The sequence below is a fragment of the Balearica regulorum genome, chromosome 23 (genome assembly GCF_011004875.1).
Source record: "Balearica regulorum gibbericeps isolate bBalReg1 chromosome 23, bBalReg1.pri, whole genome shotgun sequence".
Lineage (NCBI taxonomy): Eukaryota > Metazoa > Chordata > Aves > Gruiformes > Gruidae > Balearica > Balearica regulorum.
Window position 1 is genome coordinate 3680671 of NC_046206.1, and position 15794 is coordinate 3696464.

Consider the following 15794-nt stretch of genomic DNA (forward strand, 5'->3'; position numbering starts at 1 on the left):
AAAGACTGATGAGATAACATTGGGGCTCACAGGACTCTCTTCTCATTGTCAGAAAACCCAACAGAGGCCCCGAACTGCTCCCGGTACTACCAGTTCCAGTGCGGGAACGGGCACTGCATCCCTAACCGGTGGAAGTGCGACGAGGAGAACGACTGTGGGGACTGGTCCGATGAGAAGGACTGTGAGGGTGAGGGCACGCAGCGCTCTGCTCTGCTCACGGGAGCCCTGGCCGAGGCTGGGCTGTGGCATGCTGAAGGACCGCTCTTAGCAGCAGCTGCCTTCTCGCAGGGCTGCTTGGGGACAGCCTGCGCCAGCATCTGTGGCCCCCAAAATCCCCCATGAATGGGCTGAGCGTGCTCTCTCGTGCATCTTTTTACTCCATGGTTTTGAAAATCCTGATTAGGAGCTGTGCGGATACGACGCAGGTGAAAACATTGGGCTTGTAATGCCTTGCCTGCTCCGCGCTTCCCTTCGCTGATAGTGGCTTCCCGTCTGCTGGGAAGAGGCGCAGCTTTCAGCCGTATGCAGGGACAGGCCTCTCAGATCAGCTCTGAACTGTGTATTTTTAGGTTCTCCGGTTCATCCCATTACTACATCGATCCCACCGACGTGTTTACCTAACCACTTCCGTTGCAACAGCGGCGCCTGCATCATGAACAGCTGGGTCTGCGATGGCTACAAGGACTGTACCGACGGCTCCGACGAGGAAGCCTGCCCTACTTCACGTAAGCTTTTCTCTTCCTCACCCTTTTCCTTTTTCTGTAGCGTCACATCTGCAAGGACTGTTGGTCTTTCGATCTCAGAGCCTTGCCAGATTACAGGGTGAAATTACACCGTGATGCGAAAGCCCACTGTCTCCTCTCTCCCTGGGACCTCCCGCCACCAGCTGGGACACTGCTCCAGCTCCACGTGCGGCATGAATTATTGCTGCAGCGGGTCCCTGCTCAAATGTCATGTCTCAGACTGCGTAGAGGCACGAAGAGCAGGGCTGCAGGGTGCTTTTTCCAGCTCGCACCTATGCCGAAGATAAACGAGGGCTTTTTTTCCTCGCTGCGGTCCTTGCTAAGGCCTGCCGAGCTCTGAGCCGGTGCAGGACATCCCCTGCAAACCAGTTGCTTTTCCAGCCCTCTGCAGTCAGGAGAGAGGATGTCTTAGGCATCGTCCCAGCAGAAGCCATCTACCTGCTAGATGGGAAGAGATTGCCATCTAGCGGAGTCGAAACCTGGGGACTGGTTTTGGTCCCTTCGGTGGCAGCTTCGGGTGGTTTCCTCACTCCCTGCTGTGCGCAGGACCCAACGTGACGGCCACCTCCCCGGCGCTCCCGGGACGCTGCAGCAGGTTCGAGTTCGAGTGCCAGCAGCTGCACAAGTGCATCCCCAACTGGAAGCGGTGCGACGGGCTGCGGGACTGCCAGGACGGCACGGACGAGAGGAACTGCCGTAAGTGTGGGGCGGGGAGAGCGTCTCGCCTGGCTCTTTCCCGTGGGGAGTTCTTTGTGAGCATGGGGGGAGCCACCAAGGAGTTTTATTGCTGGTGAAATCCTTGCAGTAAATGCAGCATTACAGTAAAAAAAAAGGAATAAAAAGCCCAAACAACCAGTGCCGTTCCCATTAGAAGTCCAGTGGTTGTTTTCAGTGGGATAAACTCCACGTTCTTCTGATGCCACTACGTGTGATCATGCCAGAAGATGCAGCCAGAACGAAATAGCCCTGTGACTGACACGCTGGGCTCCATCCCTGACACGCAGCCACCCCAGCATCATGCCTGCTTTCGAAGCAGCAATGCCAGCACTGGCATTGCGAATAGCCCCGTGCTAGTGAGGAGACTTTCCAGCCCTGAGTCCTGAAACCTTTCTGCCTCTTTCAGCTACTCACAGCACCCTGTTGTGCCCTAATGGTTATAAATGTGAGGACGGAGAGGCCTGCATTATGGTGACAGAGCGGTGTGATGGATATCTAGACTGCTCAGACAGCAGCGATGAGAGGAACTGTACCGGTAAGCAGCAGCCCTCTCCCATTTCTCATGCCCTGAGCACCCGCAGAGGTGCTCTCCTGGATACGTGACCTTTAATTCACCACACCCTGGACATACCTGCCTCTGTTCAGAGGTCCAAGTTAGCCCCTCACCCATTTATAACCAGCTGGGACAAACTTTCTGTCCAGTTTCTACACTGGCAATTTGTCTTCCAGCAGCCTCAGACACAGAAAAACAACTTTAGGACGGGTAGGAGCAAAGCTGTCTATTTTACATGGCCCACGGGTGAAGCAGTAGTCTCTGGCTCTGTCCTCCTTTGCAAGGTGACCCTGGGAGCCACGGCACGTACTCCGACACCGTCACTGGTCCTCCCACGCTGGCCTTCGGTGGCCCTGCGGAGGCAGGCAGGACGCACGCCACAGCCCGCCCAGGGCAGATAACAGCAATCAATCGCTGTCTCTGGCCAGCCATGAGATTCAGCTGCTTTCCTGCTGAACTGCTTGGGGGTTTGAGCATCAGTCAGGTTTTAGTTCTTTAATTAAATATTGATTAGGAGAGGCTGGTAGGTTCAGGGGAGGGGGAAGGAGCTGCGGAGATTCACGGCTCGGCTGCTACGCCAAGGGCAAACCGTCTCTTTTCTGTCGGATAGCTTCTCTTGCCATGCCCGTCCGCAGCCCCGCGTGCCTGCTGGGTTTCATTTCCAGTTGCTTAGGGAAAGTGAAGCGGCAGCAGTTTGGCTCCGCTGGTGTCTGTACAGCACTGGGAATGAAGCTGAGCACCCGAGCGAGGCCAGGCCACGGCGCTTAGATGCGGGCTCCGTCACGCGGTCCCCGCAGGGAGAGACAGGGAACGGACTAGCAGGAGCGGGGCATGGATTTGGGCCGTTTCAGATAAGCACCTCCAGTCCCCGCCACTGCCAGCGCTGGATTTCACGGTGCCGTTATCCCCTAAATGCCTCTCCCAAGGTCAGGCGGCGATTCAGCTGCCGAGCTCGCTTCAAGGCACTTCCCAGACTCCTGCCTTAATTACCAGCCTTCGCTTGGGTCCTTCTGCTGAACGCGAGATGTGATAAGGAAAAACCACGCAAAGAAAGGCCCTGGGCGGCATACAGTGACAGCACAGCGTCGTCGCACAAGTGGAAGAGTGACTTAGCTTGCACTGATCGGTTTGCACTCGTACGCTTCCAAAAATGACGTTATGGAGTAGTTCACCAACAGCCGCGCTTTATCGTTCCTTGGGGGAAAGAGGATGTTTGTATGATACAGTATAGAGACACCCCAGATGTTTTTGGGAGAACAAAGAGCACCAGGGGTATGTTCCTGCTCTGAACTGCTTTCTGAAGAGCCCGCTTTTCACTGATAACACTCGCCTAAATTACACACCTAATTTGAATGGTGCAAATACTCCCTTCGGTCACATCACTGTTTCTACCTCCACACGTTGTTTATGCTACGAACATAACTCCTGTCTCTGTTCCGGGCAAAGGGCTTGTTTCCCTCCGATCGACTAACTTTTCCCTTTGCCTGCTTAGATGATACAATCGTGTACAAAGTCCAGAACCTCCAGTGGACGGCTGATTTCTCCGGCGATGTCACCCTGACATGGGCTCGGCCAAAAAGAATGTCCTCGACCTCCTGTGTCTACAACGTCTATTACAGGTACGCTGCCTGTTACACTGCACGACCCATCGCTATTCGTATCAAGTAAGGGCTAGGAGAAGCAGAGCACAGGTATCAGTACACACGTCTACGAAAAAGTACCATAGAGAATCAGGCCTGAAAGATGGAGAGCTGCGCAGTCTAGTTCTGCTTGGAAAATCTTCTAATGCTTGGTTGCAAAGGAGACCCAAAATAGCTGTAACTAGGGGGCATTTGTGAAAAGCTGTATTTGCTTCCTCCATGATTGTTTACTCAGACAGTAACGTGGCTATATTATTTTGGGGTTATTTTCCACTCGGGTCTTGTCTTTGTGGGACCACAAACAACGAGAACCGAGTCAAGAAATTAGAGCACAGCAGTTGTGGAAAACCTCAGAGGACGGTGCTTATAAGCTATGTTTAGTTCAGGCTTTCAAAGAGCATCTTTTCAAGCCGGTGGTGTGGCTTTACTGAAAGGAAAACTAAGCAGCAAGCCCTTAACATGGAGATAGAGGGTTTCACCCTTTGGGACAAGCTGCGTCCCCTGCATTACTAAACACTAACCGGAGGGATGTGACTCTCTCATGCAGGATGGTCGGTGAAAGCATTTGGAAGATTTTGGAAACCCACAGCAACAAAACCAACAGCGTTTTGAAAGTCCTCAAGCCTGACTGTACCTATCAGGTGAAAGTCCAAGTGCAGTGTCTCAGCCGAGTCTACAACACCAACGACTTCATCACCCTCCGGGCACCCGAAGGATGTAAGCAGACCTGCACGGTTCATATCCGTGACTTGAGGCATGCCGCTTCGGCTTAGAAAGTAGATACCGCAGAGGTATTCCCCATTACGAATAAAAGGAGTCTTTACATAGGCCTGGGAACTGTGCTGGACTGGGAAACTTCTGTCTAGCTGCAGAGTGGTCAGGTTAAGGAAGGGATGCAAAATAAAGCCAAAGGCTTAGTGAAATCCTAGGTTCACCGTAGTTACAAAAAAGGCTTCATTGCTGCAGAGGGGATGAAAGGGGCTCAGGACACAACTGCAGGAAGAAGATGTCTCCCATGAGCCAGGACCGCTTGGCCATTCCCCCTCTGTCCCAGCCTTTCAGGGAGCCCTTGCTTTTCCCCATGTGATCCGGACACACAGCCGCGACTGTCGCTAACACCTCTGTTTCTCTCCCTAGTACCGGATGCTCCCTTTAACCTTCAGCTGTCCCTGAAAAAAGAAGCTGAAGGAGTGGTGATGGGCTGCTGGAGTCCCCCCGTGAACGCCCACGGCCTCATACGGGAATTCATCGTGAGTCCTGCTCCCCGGTGGGGCCGAATCCAGATCGGTGGTGGGACGGGGAAGGTTGCTGAGGGCTCACGGCAGCGTGGGCTGGCCTGGCTGAATGCAGCTGTCTCTGCAGAGGGAGGAAGTCCAGGAATAGGGCATTTCGTAGAGGAAATCGCTGTAGGTAGTGACACAGCCCTCAAGTTCAGAATTTCATTTCTGGCTCCCTTTCCAAGCGTTCGTACTTCTTTCTACTGAGATTTTGACACAGAGGGACCTGTTTGTCCCCCTCCCAGTAGTCTTGACTGTGGAGCCCTCATCTCTTATTTTGGTGCTTCTAGGTGGAATACAGCAGGAGTGGATCCAAGGAGTGGTCGTCCCTTAGAACCACCAAGAACTACACTGAGATCAAGAACTTACGGGTCAACACGTTATACACAGTTAGAGTGAGTATATGCTGAATCTATGCATGCATGCTCTCACTACTTTTCACTAAGTGGTCTAAGTCCTGCACAGTCAAGGACTTGCTAAAAAAGTACATTGTTAAAATTCTGCCCTTTAATGTCAACCCACAATGGGGCCTTGGCATTTGTGCTGCTAATGTCTATAGTTTCAAGGCCTGAATTAAGGTCTCTGATTGGCTCCTTCTCCCAGAAGGCCAGGCTGTATTATGAAATCTGCACTGCTAATTGCCCATTCCAATGTCACTGCAATTGCACCAGATCTGGGCCAGAGATAAATTTGGTCCTTACTGTATCACTGGGAAAAGCAGCAGATCTGCCTGTGGGGAATGTATGCACATGGGAGAAGCTGGGTAATTATAGACAGAACTAATAAGAATAGGAAATGAAAGTCTGCACAGCGAGCTCTGGGAAATTGTCCCTCCTCCCTGTGCTGAATGAGCATGGGTTCTTGGGGGAGTTCACTGGGAGGTGGGAAAAACACCCTCCACCCCCCAGGAACCAGTGTTACTCTCTCAGGCGGGTGGAGCAAGTCTTTCCTTCCATGGTATTCCTTCCCATACTAATCTGTTCCCAAATAAATCTTTGGAACTGGATTCAGCTCTCGCATGGACTTCACTGGCGTGCTTCTTACCTACGCTATGGCCAATAGAGTCCAAAGCTCCTTATCTGGATGGACTCCTCATAAAGATCTCATAAGAGAGCGGTTATCTGCAAAGAGGATGCACCTCCCTCCTCTTGGATTCCTTTAATTGACTTAAAGTAGTCTGCTTTATCTCTGTAATAAGCATTTTATTGCCAAGTAATTAAGCTATTGTTTGCTTCAAAGTCCTTTCCCCACGAGCTCTGCCACGTCCGTAACCTTGCTCTAACCTTGTTCTCTGTTTGCATTATACAATGTTGGCGGCGTACATTTCTTCATATTAACTAACTCTCTTATTTGAAAAGGTTGCTGCGGTAACTAGTCGAGGAGTGGGAAATTGGAGTGATTCCAAATCCATAACCACCATAAAAGGCAAAGGTAAACGTTCTTATTTCAGTCAACTCGGACAACATAGCAAAAAGGCGGAACATAAGCCTGAAGTGTTAGCATTAGCGTGCATAACTACCTCCTTGGTTTTTATTCTTCCCTCTTGAGCTTTTTGCGCCATTTAACAACTTTGCTGTACCGTTTCGCTTAACTTGAGCTACCTCAAAGTTCAGTGGCAAGTCTGAACAGATCACTGACTCTTCCTCTGAACTCTGTGGCATGTGGGATGGATGCACTGCCCTGGAAGTGGGCGAGAAGTCTGCCCAGAAGGTGCCCCTCTCTCCTGGACTGCAGGTGGAATTCCCTCTGACTTGTGTAGGCTAGATCCTACCTTCAGATAGGCGAGACACATTACCACTAACTCCTTTGCTGTCGCTGGCTGAAAGGATGCTTGCTCATTCTTCTCCCTCTTAGGTTATGATTGTGATGGTTTCTGCGTCTCGTGTAGGTTAGACCGCTAAAAGACCACTAAGGCTTCTAGGAACTATCACAACGTTACAGTCTGACAGTAGATAAATTCAAACAACACAGTAAATCGTTTCCCTCTGAAATGTTTTTAGAAAAGCCTTTTGAAATAATTTGTATTTGTGCCAAGTTTTTCTTCCAAACCTATATTCTGATGTCAAAATTGTCTGCTAATTTGTTAGATAAAAGCGCATCCTCACTCTGTTGACAAAGGAAGGAAAGAAAACACCACGCTACTAAAATGGCAGGATTCAGATATTATGAAGTACACGAGTACCTGATGGTTAGAAAAACAGAGGTAGAAAGAACCGTAATAACTCTCACTTCAGGTATTACATGAGTGTTTGGCAGCTGTCCCCGTTGATAACTCCTCACCTCCCTCACCAGTTCCTCTGAAGGAACTGTGATATGAGCTCGTCCCGCTGAGTTCAGAAGTAAAATACCTGTGTCCTGACCTCTCTGCTTCCAGCCCGTGCCGAGCAAGGCACACATACGGCAGCTTATAGACGGATGGAGGTACAGGAGGTCAGCGCCTTCTCTGAGGGGCACGTGTCTTAGAGACAGGCAAGGTTGGGGCTGGAAAGATGGGGGATTCCTGGTCTGAGAGATGGCTGTCGGAATGAAAGCCTGTATTTTACCTGCCCCCCTCGGTAAGATTTTGTATTGCTTTGTGCTGCGGTAACAGCTGTTTCTCCCTTTCCTTCCAGCCATTCCTCCACCTGTCATACACATTGAGAGCTTCAGTGAAGATTCCATCAGTTTCAGCCTAAAAATGACTACTAATATTAAGGTAAAATTTTTGCCTTTACTTCTGAAACTAAAGAAAAAAAGTCTGCGTTGGGTAAATGGTAAATACTGGATGGGATAAGCTGTCGCCCATTTGAGTATTGCGATTACTTTTTGAAACTAGTTATCTCATGCCAAATCTTTTCATACTACTCATCAACTGTCCCAGCTCTCTTAATTGGGATGGGAAATACAATGCAAAGACTTTCACTGCGTGCAAAACCAGCTGAACCGATAGTTCACGTTGTGCGCCCTTGCTGCTTGACAGGTCAGCGGTTACGTTGTCAACATCTACTGGACATTTGATACACACAGGCAGGAAAAAAGGACTCTGATCATAGAAGGAGAAAAGTCCATCCAAAAAGGTAAATTCTGTGCAAAGTGTAAAAATTCTGCTGCTAGTCAACACCAAACGGAAGTTTTTTTTACAAAAGGCTATAGGATTTCCTGCAAGTGAGTAGTTTCTGCTTAGGAAAGAATAAATCTTGAGAGGACAAACCAGCAAATCCTTGGCCTCTCTTCTTAGGACTCGGAGATTTCAAGCGGATTTGGGATTTATCCCCTAGAGCTGCACTAGCCTTTTTTCATCACACAGGATTTTGTTTGTGGTTCCTCATCTACTCTGTGAAAGGTCAACAGTTTCTTAGGCTCGTTTGCAGTACACATCCCTATTAACCAGGTTACTTTCTGGTTCGGAAAAATCACTCGTGCGCACAGTCTAGATAGGAGAAGGCATCCCGATACAGAAAAGCACAGGCTAGGTTAGACACCACAGTCCCAGGTGCTTCTGTATAAAGGAAATTACTCAAAATGAGTCAAAACACAAATGAAGTGAGGTAAGCTCCTGTCAAAGATTGTTTGATGCTGCTGACCATTTCCTAGTGCTCTCACCCTGCCATTGCAATGCTCTGCTTCACCTAATAGCGCACGTTTCTCTTCTTGCTCAGTGGCAAATTTGACAGCACACACCCCCTATGAAATTTCTGCTTGGGCTAAGACGGAGCTGGGCGACAGCCCTCTGTCTTTTGTACATGTGGTGACCAGTGGGACAAGACCTGCATCGCCAAGTCTGAAAGCCAAGGCCATCAACCAGACTGCGGTGGAGTGCAGCTGGACCGGACCGAGGAATGTCGTAAGGCACCGACTCTCTTTTCTCACCCGCCAGGACAGGGTCTAGCTCAGAGCCTCAAAACACAAGCAAAATCTTGAAACAGGATTATTTGTAGGGATTCAGTTGCATGGCCCTGAAAATTTTATGGTCAAAAAATGAGGGAAAGCACCTGCTGCCCCTTAAACAGAAGCAAGGAAAACCTTCTTTCTTGTCTATTGGTTCGGCCACTGATACGGTGGAGAAGTGACTGAAATACTGGTAGCATGATGCTCCAGTAGCCTTGCAGTTGACTGCTGTGTTATAAGCGCCGAGCCCAGGATTTTAGGGTGGGCAGTGCAGAGGTGAATGGGCAGACTGAACCTGAACTTGGGCAGAAGAGAGTGCCTGGAGCAAAACGGGTCTTTGCATCATGTCCCTAAAAAGCGACAGCCATTGAAAGTTCGGGTGGGAGCTCCGGCCCTTCCCAAAATCCGTACCATCCCCGTCGTGCTCTGCCTCCACAGGTCTATGGCATCTTCTACGCCACATCCTTCCTAGAGCTGTACAGGAGCCCTCACAACACCACCACGACCTCCCACAACGTCACTGTGATCGTGCAGCGGGATGAGCAGTACCTGTTTCTGGTAGGCTCCTTTTCTGTCGTCCCCCCCCGCCCTCCTACCTGCACTGCGGGCTGTAGTTTGGTACCGAAGGGTGCAAGGCACAGTACTAACCGCTGTGTCATCCCTTCAAGGTCCGTGTGATGTCTCCCTACCAAGGGCCACCGTCCGACTACGTTGTGGTGAAGATGATCCCTGACAACCGGCTTCCCCCTCGGCACCTCCACTCGGTGCACACTGGAAAGACGTTCGTAGTCATTAAGTGGGAATCGCCCTATGATTCGCCCGACCAGGACATGGTAATATCTCACAGCACCTTCTCCTGTGCCTGTGCGCGCAAAACTCTGGCTTAAAGACAGATCCCTCCCCAGCTGCTGCTGGAGAACCGAGTCTGAGATCAGGTCTACCCTCTATCTAAACAGTTGTCATCAAGATGCTGACACCTCCGGGACCTGCATTTCCTCTCTTCACGTTACTGGCCATTAGCTCAGGCCTATAACATTCACAGTGCATTTAAAAAGAGTCAGATTTGGGATATCCATTGCTGACTGAGCATGAAAGCAGACTTGGGCATGTGCTAAAACACCTTTCTGACTTCAGCTTTGCCCTGGAGTCCGGCACAGCCCTAACAAAGCCCGGTTCTGTTTTCTGGCACGCTGGCGTACACTCAGGTCTCGCTCCAGCGAGGGCGAGTCATTTTCTCAGCAAGCTTTCCGCTCCTATTCTGGTCCAGAGACTTTTAACAGCAAAGGTTTAAAGGTATAAATCTCCCTAGCAAAACTGGAAATTTTGACAGGGCAGGAGTTTGCATTGCATCCTTGTGATTCATAAAGAAATAACAACCTGAGATTTTCCTCCTGCCCTCCTCTGTTCCAGTAACCGCATTTTCTGTATCTGTAAATACCGATCTTGGGCAGGGATCCAGTGAGGCCGGCAAGAGCCTTGAAATCTTATTTCCCAGGCTTTCTGTAGAGCACAGGCATGGTTTAATTCAAATTTTGCCCCCCCAAATCTAATGTCCTGCCATTGTATGAGATTGCTAGCAAGTCTGCAGGAACTAGAAGATCTTTTACTGTGTCTGCCTTTCCTCCCCCCTCCAGTTATATGCTGTCGCAGTTAAAGATTTAGTAAGAAAAACAGATAAAATCTACAAAGTGAAAACCCGGAACAGCACGGTGGAGTACACCATTAAGAAACTTGAACCGGGAGGCAAATACCACGTGATTGTTCAGCTGGGAAATATGAGTAAAGAATCCAGCGTGAAGATCAATACAGGTAAAGGACAGAGTATTGCTGGGGCCGATCCTTGCAGCAGTGTCCACTAGAGGGAATCCAGCACCCGTCCCGCACCCCATCCATCCCACCCCGCCATGGTCGCAGGCTGTGGTAGCGTTTCTGCATCGCTTAGTCCTCTCCCGCAGCCAAAGCTCGATTACCCCCAGCAGCTCCCAGGGAAGGAAATTAAACCCCCGAAACAACAGCAGCCGAGAGGAAGCCTCTTGAACGATAGCCGGGGAGTTTTTCTCCTGCCTGGGTGGAGATGGGAAAGACACCTGTTCGGCTGCATAGATGCCATGAAGTACCATTACGATCCTACCATAATAAAACACCAAAAAATTCCTACCAGATTACACGCCGCAGTATCCTCTCCTCCAGTACAGCCCTTTTCTAAGCAGACTATCCTGCTGATCCCTAAAAAATACTAAGTTTCAGAAGTGTTTTGCTGTTTTGCAGCCAAAAGAAAAACGTCACCGGAGTTAAAACCTCACCTGCCTACCATTTTTTCTCATTTGCAGTTCCACTGTCTGCACCAGACGCCTTAAAAATTATAACAGAAAATGACCATATTCTGCTTTTTTGGAAGAGCTTGGCATTAAAGGAAAGTAATTTCAATGAAAGCCGGGTAAGTCGCGCTGTCTCTCCCTTCCTACAGGCAGGGTTTCAGAAAAACCCAGAGCAGAGTCACTGCAAGGCTCCTTTCACAGACTCTTTAAAACACACCATTACGCCCTGCTCCCCGAAGTGTCCTTGATGAGCCATCTACACAGAGCTCATTTCAGTTCGTATCACAGCTAAGGCACTAAAGCTGATAGATCCAATCGGTCACCTTTTAGGAATGTAATTATCCTCTTGGAAAAAGGTCAGCTGTCACGTGTCAAAGGACTGGGAATAGCACACTGCCCCGCCGGGAAGCACGTTGGCAGCATCCTAGAATTGTCATTATTTAGATGTTGATAGAAAAATCCGTGACATGTTGTCTGTCAGGGCCCGGGCAGGTAGCAAACTATACCAAAAAACCCGTCATCGTTACTGGACACTGTTTTCGGTGGTCTCGGGTGGATGCTGAGAACAGAGTGAAGCAGACAGACTGAAATCTTGTCTCCTCCCTGAAGCGGCCAAGGTCAATACACACTGACAGGCGTGCCTGGAGCAGGCTCTACATTGCTCTCTCCCAGCTGATAGCCCAACGCATTTCATCAAAGCCAGATTCAGGAGGAAAACCAAGTTTCAAAGCCCCGTTAGAAGGAGCAAACCTGACCTCTGCAGCCGAGTGATTTGGGGTTTGCGTCTTTGTTTTCACAACTCTCAGGGTTACGAGATTCACATGTTTGACAGCTTGATGAACATCACGGCTTATCTCGGGAACACCACAGAAAACTTCTTCAAAGTTTCCAACCTGAAGATAGGTCACAACTATTCATTCACCGTTCAGGCCAGCTGCCTGTATAGCGGGCAGATGTGCGGCGAGCCGGCCACACTTCTCTATGATGAACTAGGAACTGGTAAGTCCCTGGCATTTTCTCCATCCTCCTTATCAGAGACCGATGAAAGCCTGACAAACTCACTAGAGAAACGTGCTATCGGTTGCTAATAGCTCTTCTCTCCCTCCCTCACCCTTAAGGTGAAGACTCCTCTGCGGCAAAAACCGGCAGATCCACGGATGTCGCTGCCATCGTGGTACCGGTACTGTTCCTGCTGCTGGTGACCCTCGGGATTGGGTTCGTGGTGCTGTACATGAGGCACCGGCGGCTGCAGAACAGCTTCACCGCCTTTGCAAACAGCCACTACAGCTCCCGCCTGGGCTCGGCCATATTCTCCTCGGGAGATGATTTAGGTACGTAGCCCCCGGTTTCGCGCGCAGCCTTAAGGATGTGAAATCAGTGCAAGACCTAACTTCTCCGTCGTGCTTTGGGCCACTTCTGACGTAAAAACCTCCATGGATTTGGTCCTGTTCCAAGAGTACAAAGCTAGCCCAGGATAAACGTTTTTAGCAGCTTCACTTAAACCGCTCCCTCTGATGCAGATCAGTTAAAGCTTGAATATAACAGATCTAGCAACCAGGTAAGAGCACGAGCGAGGCCGCAATACACTCGTTTTGAGGGCAGTTTTGTGGCCAGCTTCAGTAGCTGGTTTGCTTGCGCCCTGTGAAACACTGAGGGCAGCGTAACAAGAGCTCTGGGTTTGTTTTTCAGGAGAGGAGGATGACGAAGCCCCAATGATAACTGGATTTTCAGATGATGTTCCAATGGTCATCGCATGAAGCGCATTTCTGACTGTAAAAACCAAATGGTGTAAATATTTTATTTGATAAAAATAGTTGATTGTTTATTTTAAAAATGCACTTTGAGTTGCAATATGTTATTTTTATATGGGCCAAAAAAATTTAAGAATACACTTTGTAGTAATCAACTGTGAATTGCAGACTAGGTTGGTTTAGTAACAAATTGCTTTGATTTAACATTAATTTAGTCTTACAAGGCTATGCTTGCTGGGCATGCTTTTAAGTCTGTGAGATATTTTCCGTTGACTAAATTGGCTACTCATTTTATTTTTCTAAGACAAGAATAAATTTATTTAAAAAAAAAAAAATCAGGAGATTATATATGTAGAGAGAGATAAGTAATATAGTCCCTGAAGGTTTTGCTTTTACTTTAAAAAAAAAAAATCCTTTGGACTTTGTTTTATATGGAAGTATTTTTGTTGTGTTAATTTATTGGGAAATCTGCGTGAGAACAGATTTCCAAAGTCGTCAGACATTGTACACATTATTGTGTAGAACATGTGCCACTTTATCTTGCAAGGCAGTAGTATCTTGGCATCCCCATCATTGTTCTTGCCACGATAATAAAAATCCTTATTTTTACATAATTTTTTCCCCTTGTTAAAAGACGCGATCTTTCGGCAATCTCAGAGCCCAAGTCAAGGTACTGCAGCACGTACTTTACGTACGAGTTTAGCTTCCTACTGCCGTACCTATAAGCTAAAAGCAGCCGGGCCCTACCAAACCGCGCTGCCGAGGGTCACGCCAAACCCTCGTGCGTGGGCACGCCATGCCACGGCCCGTTAGCAGGAGGGTTTCTGGGGCTCTGCCCGCAGGAGGGGGGGTTGCTCCCGAGCAGCATCCTCTTGCAGCGCTGTGCAAGCGCCCGGGCTTTGCAGTTTTAACCCTCGCTTTCAGGTGTGCAGTAGCTACGGCCCGTGCCGTGCCCTACCCTCCCACCGCCGCCCAGACCCCTTCAGAGGGCACCTGCAGTTACCGAGCCGCTGACCGTGCCCGTCACCACGCGTGGCCTAATTAACCTGTAGCTTACGTCGGTAACGCCACTGAAAAAATTTGCCGCTACGTGAAATTAAAGCGCAGACCTTAGGACGCCCTTCCCAGCTAATCGGGACACCTTTCCTCCGTGGAGCTTCTCTGAGGTGCTGCTGTGTCGGTGGGACGGAAGGGGGAGCCTCCGCTGTGCGCAGCTGGGAAACAGCTTCGCATACAGATTTTCCACGCTCATACAGAGCTGCAATTACTGAAAATCTAAATTCATTTAGTTTACAGCAGGGATTCATTCCTCCTTCATTAGCATTTCCTAAAACTAGCTGTAGTTGTACCTTCAGCTTTAGAAGTAACATTATATATGTATAGCGTATATATTATTTTCCCATCACTAGTCATCTCACGTTTCCAGTAGACATAATACTGGCTACAGAGCTAAGCAGTAGAAATGTCTGGTTACTGCTGCCGAGCTTTTTTTGCGATAGCAAAATGTGAACCTCACCACAAATCCAACTACTTGCCAACCCAAGAGTGATGACATGAGCGGATGTTCACGGGTCGCGCCTGTCTGTGCTCTATATATGCAAAGCTTCGCACCAGTAAAGTACAGCACACTGTCTTGTCACACTGTTTTCTTTGTTTAAACCAAAAGTATTTTTGCTGTGTCAATTTAGTTATAATTGCAGTCTTCCTACAGATGAAATGAAAGGCCAACTGTGTTTTGATACATGACTGATCCATTTAATTTCACATACAGAAAAAATGTATAAAAAATTGAAATTCTATTTGGTTTGATACTCTATAGAAATACTAACTCTATTTTTCAATTACTGGTGTTCTCATTCCCGGTGACAGTTTTTTCCCCCCAAAGCTGGGACCAAACTATAATCAGATTTTTTATAAGTAGTAGCAAGCTTGCAGAGTTGCAATAATTTTACCTGGTTAGTGGGTCAGGTGCTGTGCAGGAGTAAAAAGTTTGAGTAAATCAACCCAGCATGTATAGAGCAATTTGTCTAGAATTACAGCTACATAGAGAAATCAGAATCTGACCCAGAGGCTAAACTGTTCTAAAGATTTAAATAAGATTAAATTTTTAAGATTTTAAATAAAGATTTGGTATAGGAAAGCAAGCCTAAAAGCAGAGATAAAGAGTATCAAACTCTTTCCTTCTTAAGCAAATATTTCTGGCACAGGTAACTGAAAACTACAGTATAGTATCCCAGAAGATGGTCCCTCTCTGGTGAGAATTACTACTTGTTAAATACCACTACTTTACTCCCCCAGGGTAAATCCTCCTCGAGTATGGCGAGTAGAATTTAGCCCACCTGGTGTCTCTATCCGGAAGAGAGATGCCAAGGGGGACCCTCATAACCGCTTTATATCCTGCAGAAATCCCTCGGTCGGATGCCTGGGAGCATCAGCTGGGGGACAGGTCACTTCTGGCCACTCCGAAAGGCTCCTTTGTACCCGTGGCTCGGCCGCGCTCGTACAAAGCTCAGTCTGTTGCCAGCAAAGCGTTGCATTTCAAAATGTTGTAATCAAAAAAAAACCAACCCACCAACGCTCCCTGTGCCTCGCTAAGGCAACGTGGGCAGAACGGAGCCCGCTGTGCCCGGTCTGCAGTCGCCCCTGCGTTGCACAGGGGGTTTGGGGGCACTGGAGCCCGCAGGCTTCATGCAAAGCTGAATTTACCTTACGTGGACAGTACTGTAATGCAGAGGCACGCCCTACCCTCCCAAAACTTTCCCTTCATTGCAAAAATCACCGCTGTGCTCTCAGCAAAGCAACTTCACAGGGCTAGTGTATTTTATATAGAGAGAAGTCTACGCCCCAGGTGGGGAGTGAGCAGAATAGATGCAGTCCTGGGTAAAGTGTATATTTTTATGAATTTTTGAAGCACGGAATCTTGTTCAC

General features: G+C 48.7%; 1 protein-coding gene across 2 annotated transcripts in view; it reads left to right on the forward strand.

The window, feature by feature from the left end:
- The window catches only part of SORL1 (sortilin related receptor 1), a 49892-nt gene extending 34455 nt beyond the window's left edge, over positions 1-15437 (forward strand). For both annotated transcript variants that reach the window (XM_075774626.1, XM_075774627.1), the window contains exons 30-48: positions 53-187; positions 570-725; positions 1290-1439; positions 1867-1995; positions 3506-3632; positions 4201-4370; positions 4791-4903; positions 5221-5325; positions 6289-6361; positions 7543-7625; positions 7890-7986; positions 8569-8753; positions 9236-9355; positions 9466-9630; positions 10432-10606; positions 11128-11234; positions 11922-12114; positions 12234-12446; positions 12805-15437. In XM_075774626.1, the coding sequence (XP_075630741.1) occupies positions 53-187; positions 570-725; positions 1290-1439; positions 1867-1995; positions 3506-3632; positions 4201-4370; positions 4791-4903; positions 5221-5325; positions 6289-6361; positions 7543-7625; positions 7890-7986; positions 8569-8753; positions 9236-9355; positions 9466-9630; positions 10432-10606; positions 11128-11234; positions 11922-12114; positions 12234-12446; positions 12805-12872 (2564 nt within the window). In that variant the 3' untranslated portion in view covers positions 12873-15437. The remainder of the gene's footprint in view (positions 1-52; positions 188-569; positions 726-1289; positions 1440-1866; positions 1996-3505; positions 3633-4200; positions 4371-4790; positions 4904-5220; positions 5326-6288; positions 6362-7542; positions 7626-7889; positions 7987-8568; positions 8754-9235; positions 9356-9465; positions 9631-10431; positions 10607-11127; positions 11235-11921; positions 12115-12233; positions 12447-12804) is intronic.
- Positions 15438-15794: the final 357 nt, after the last annotated feature.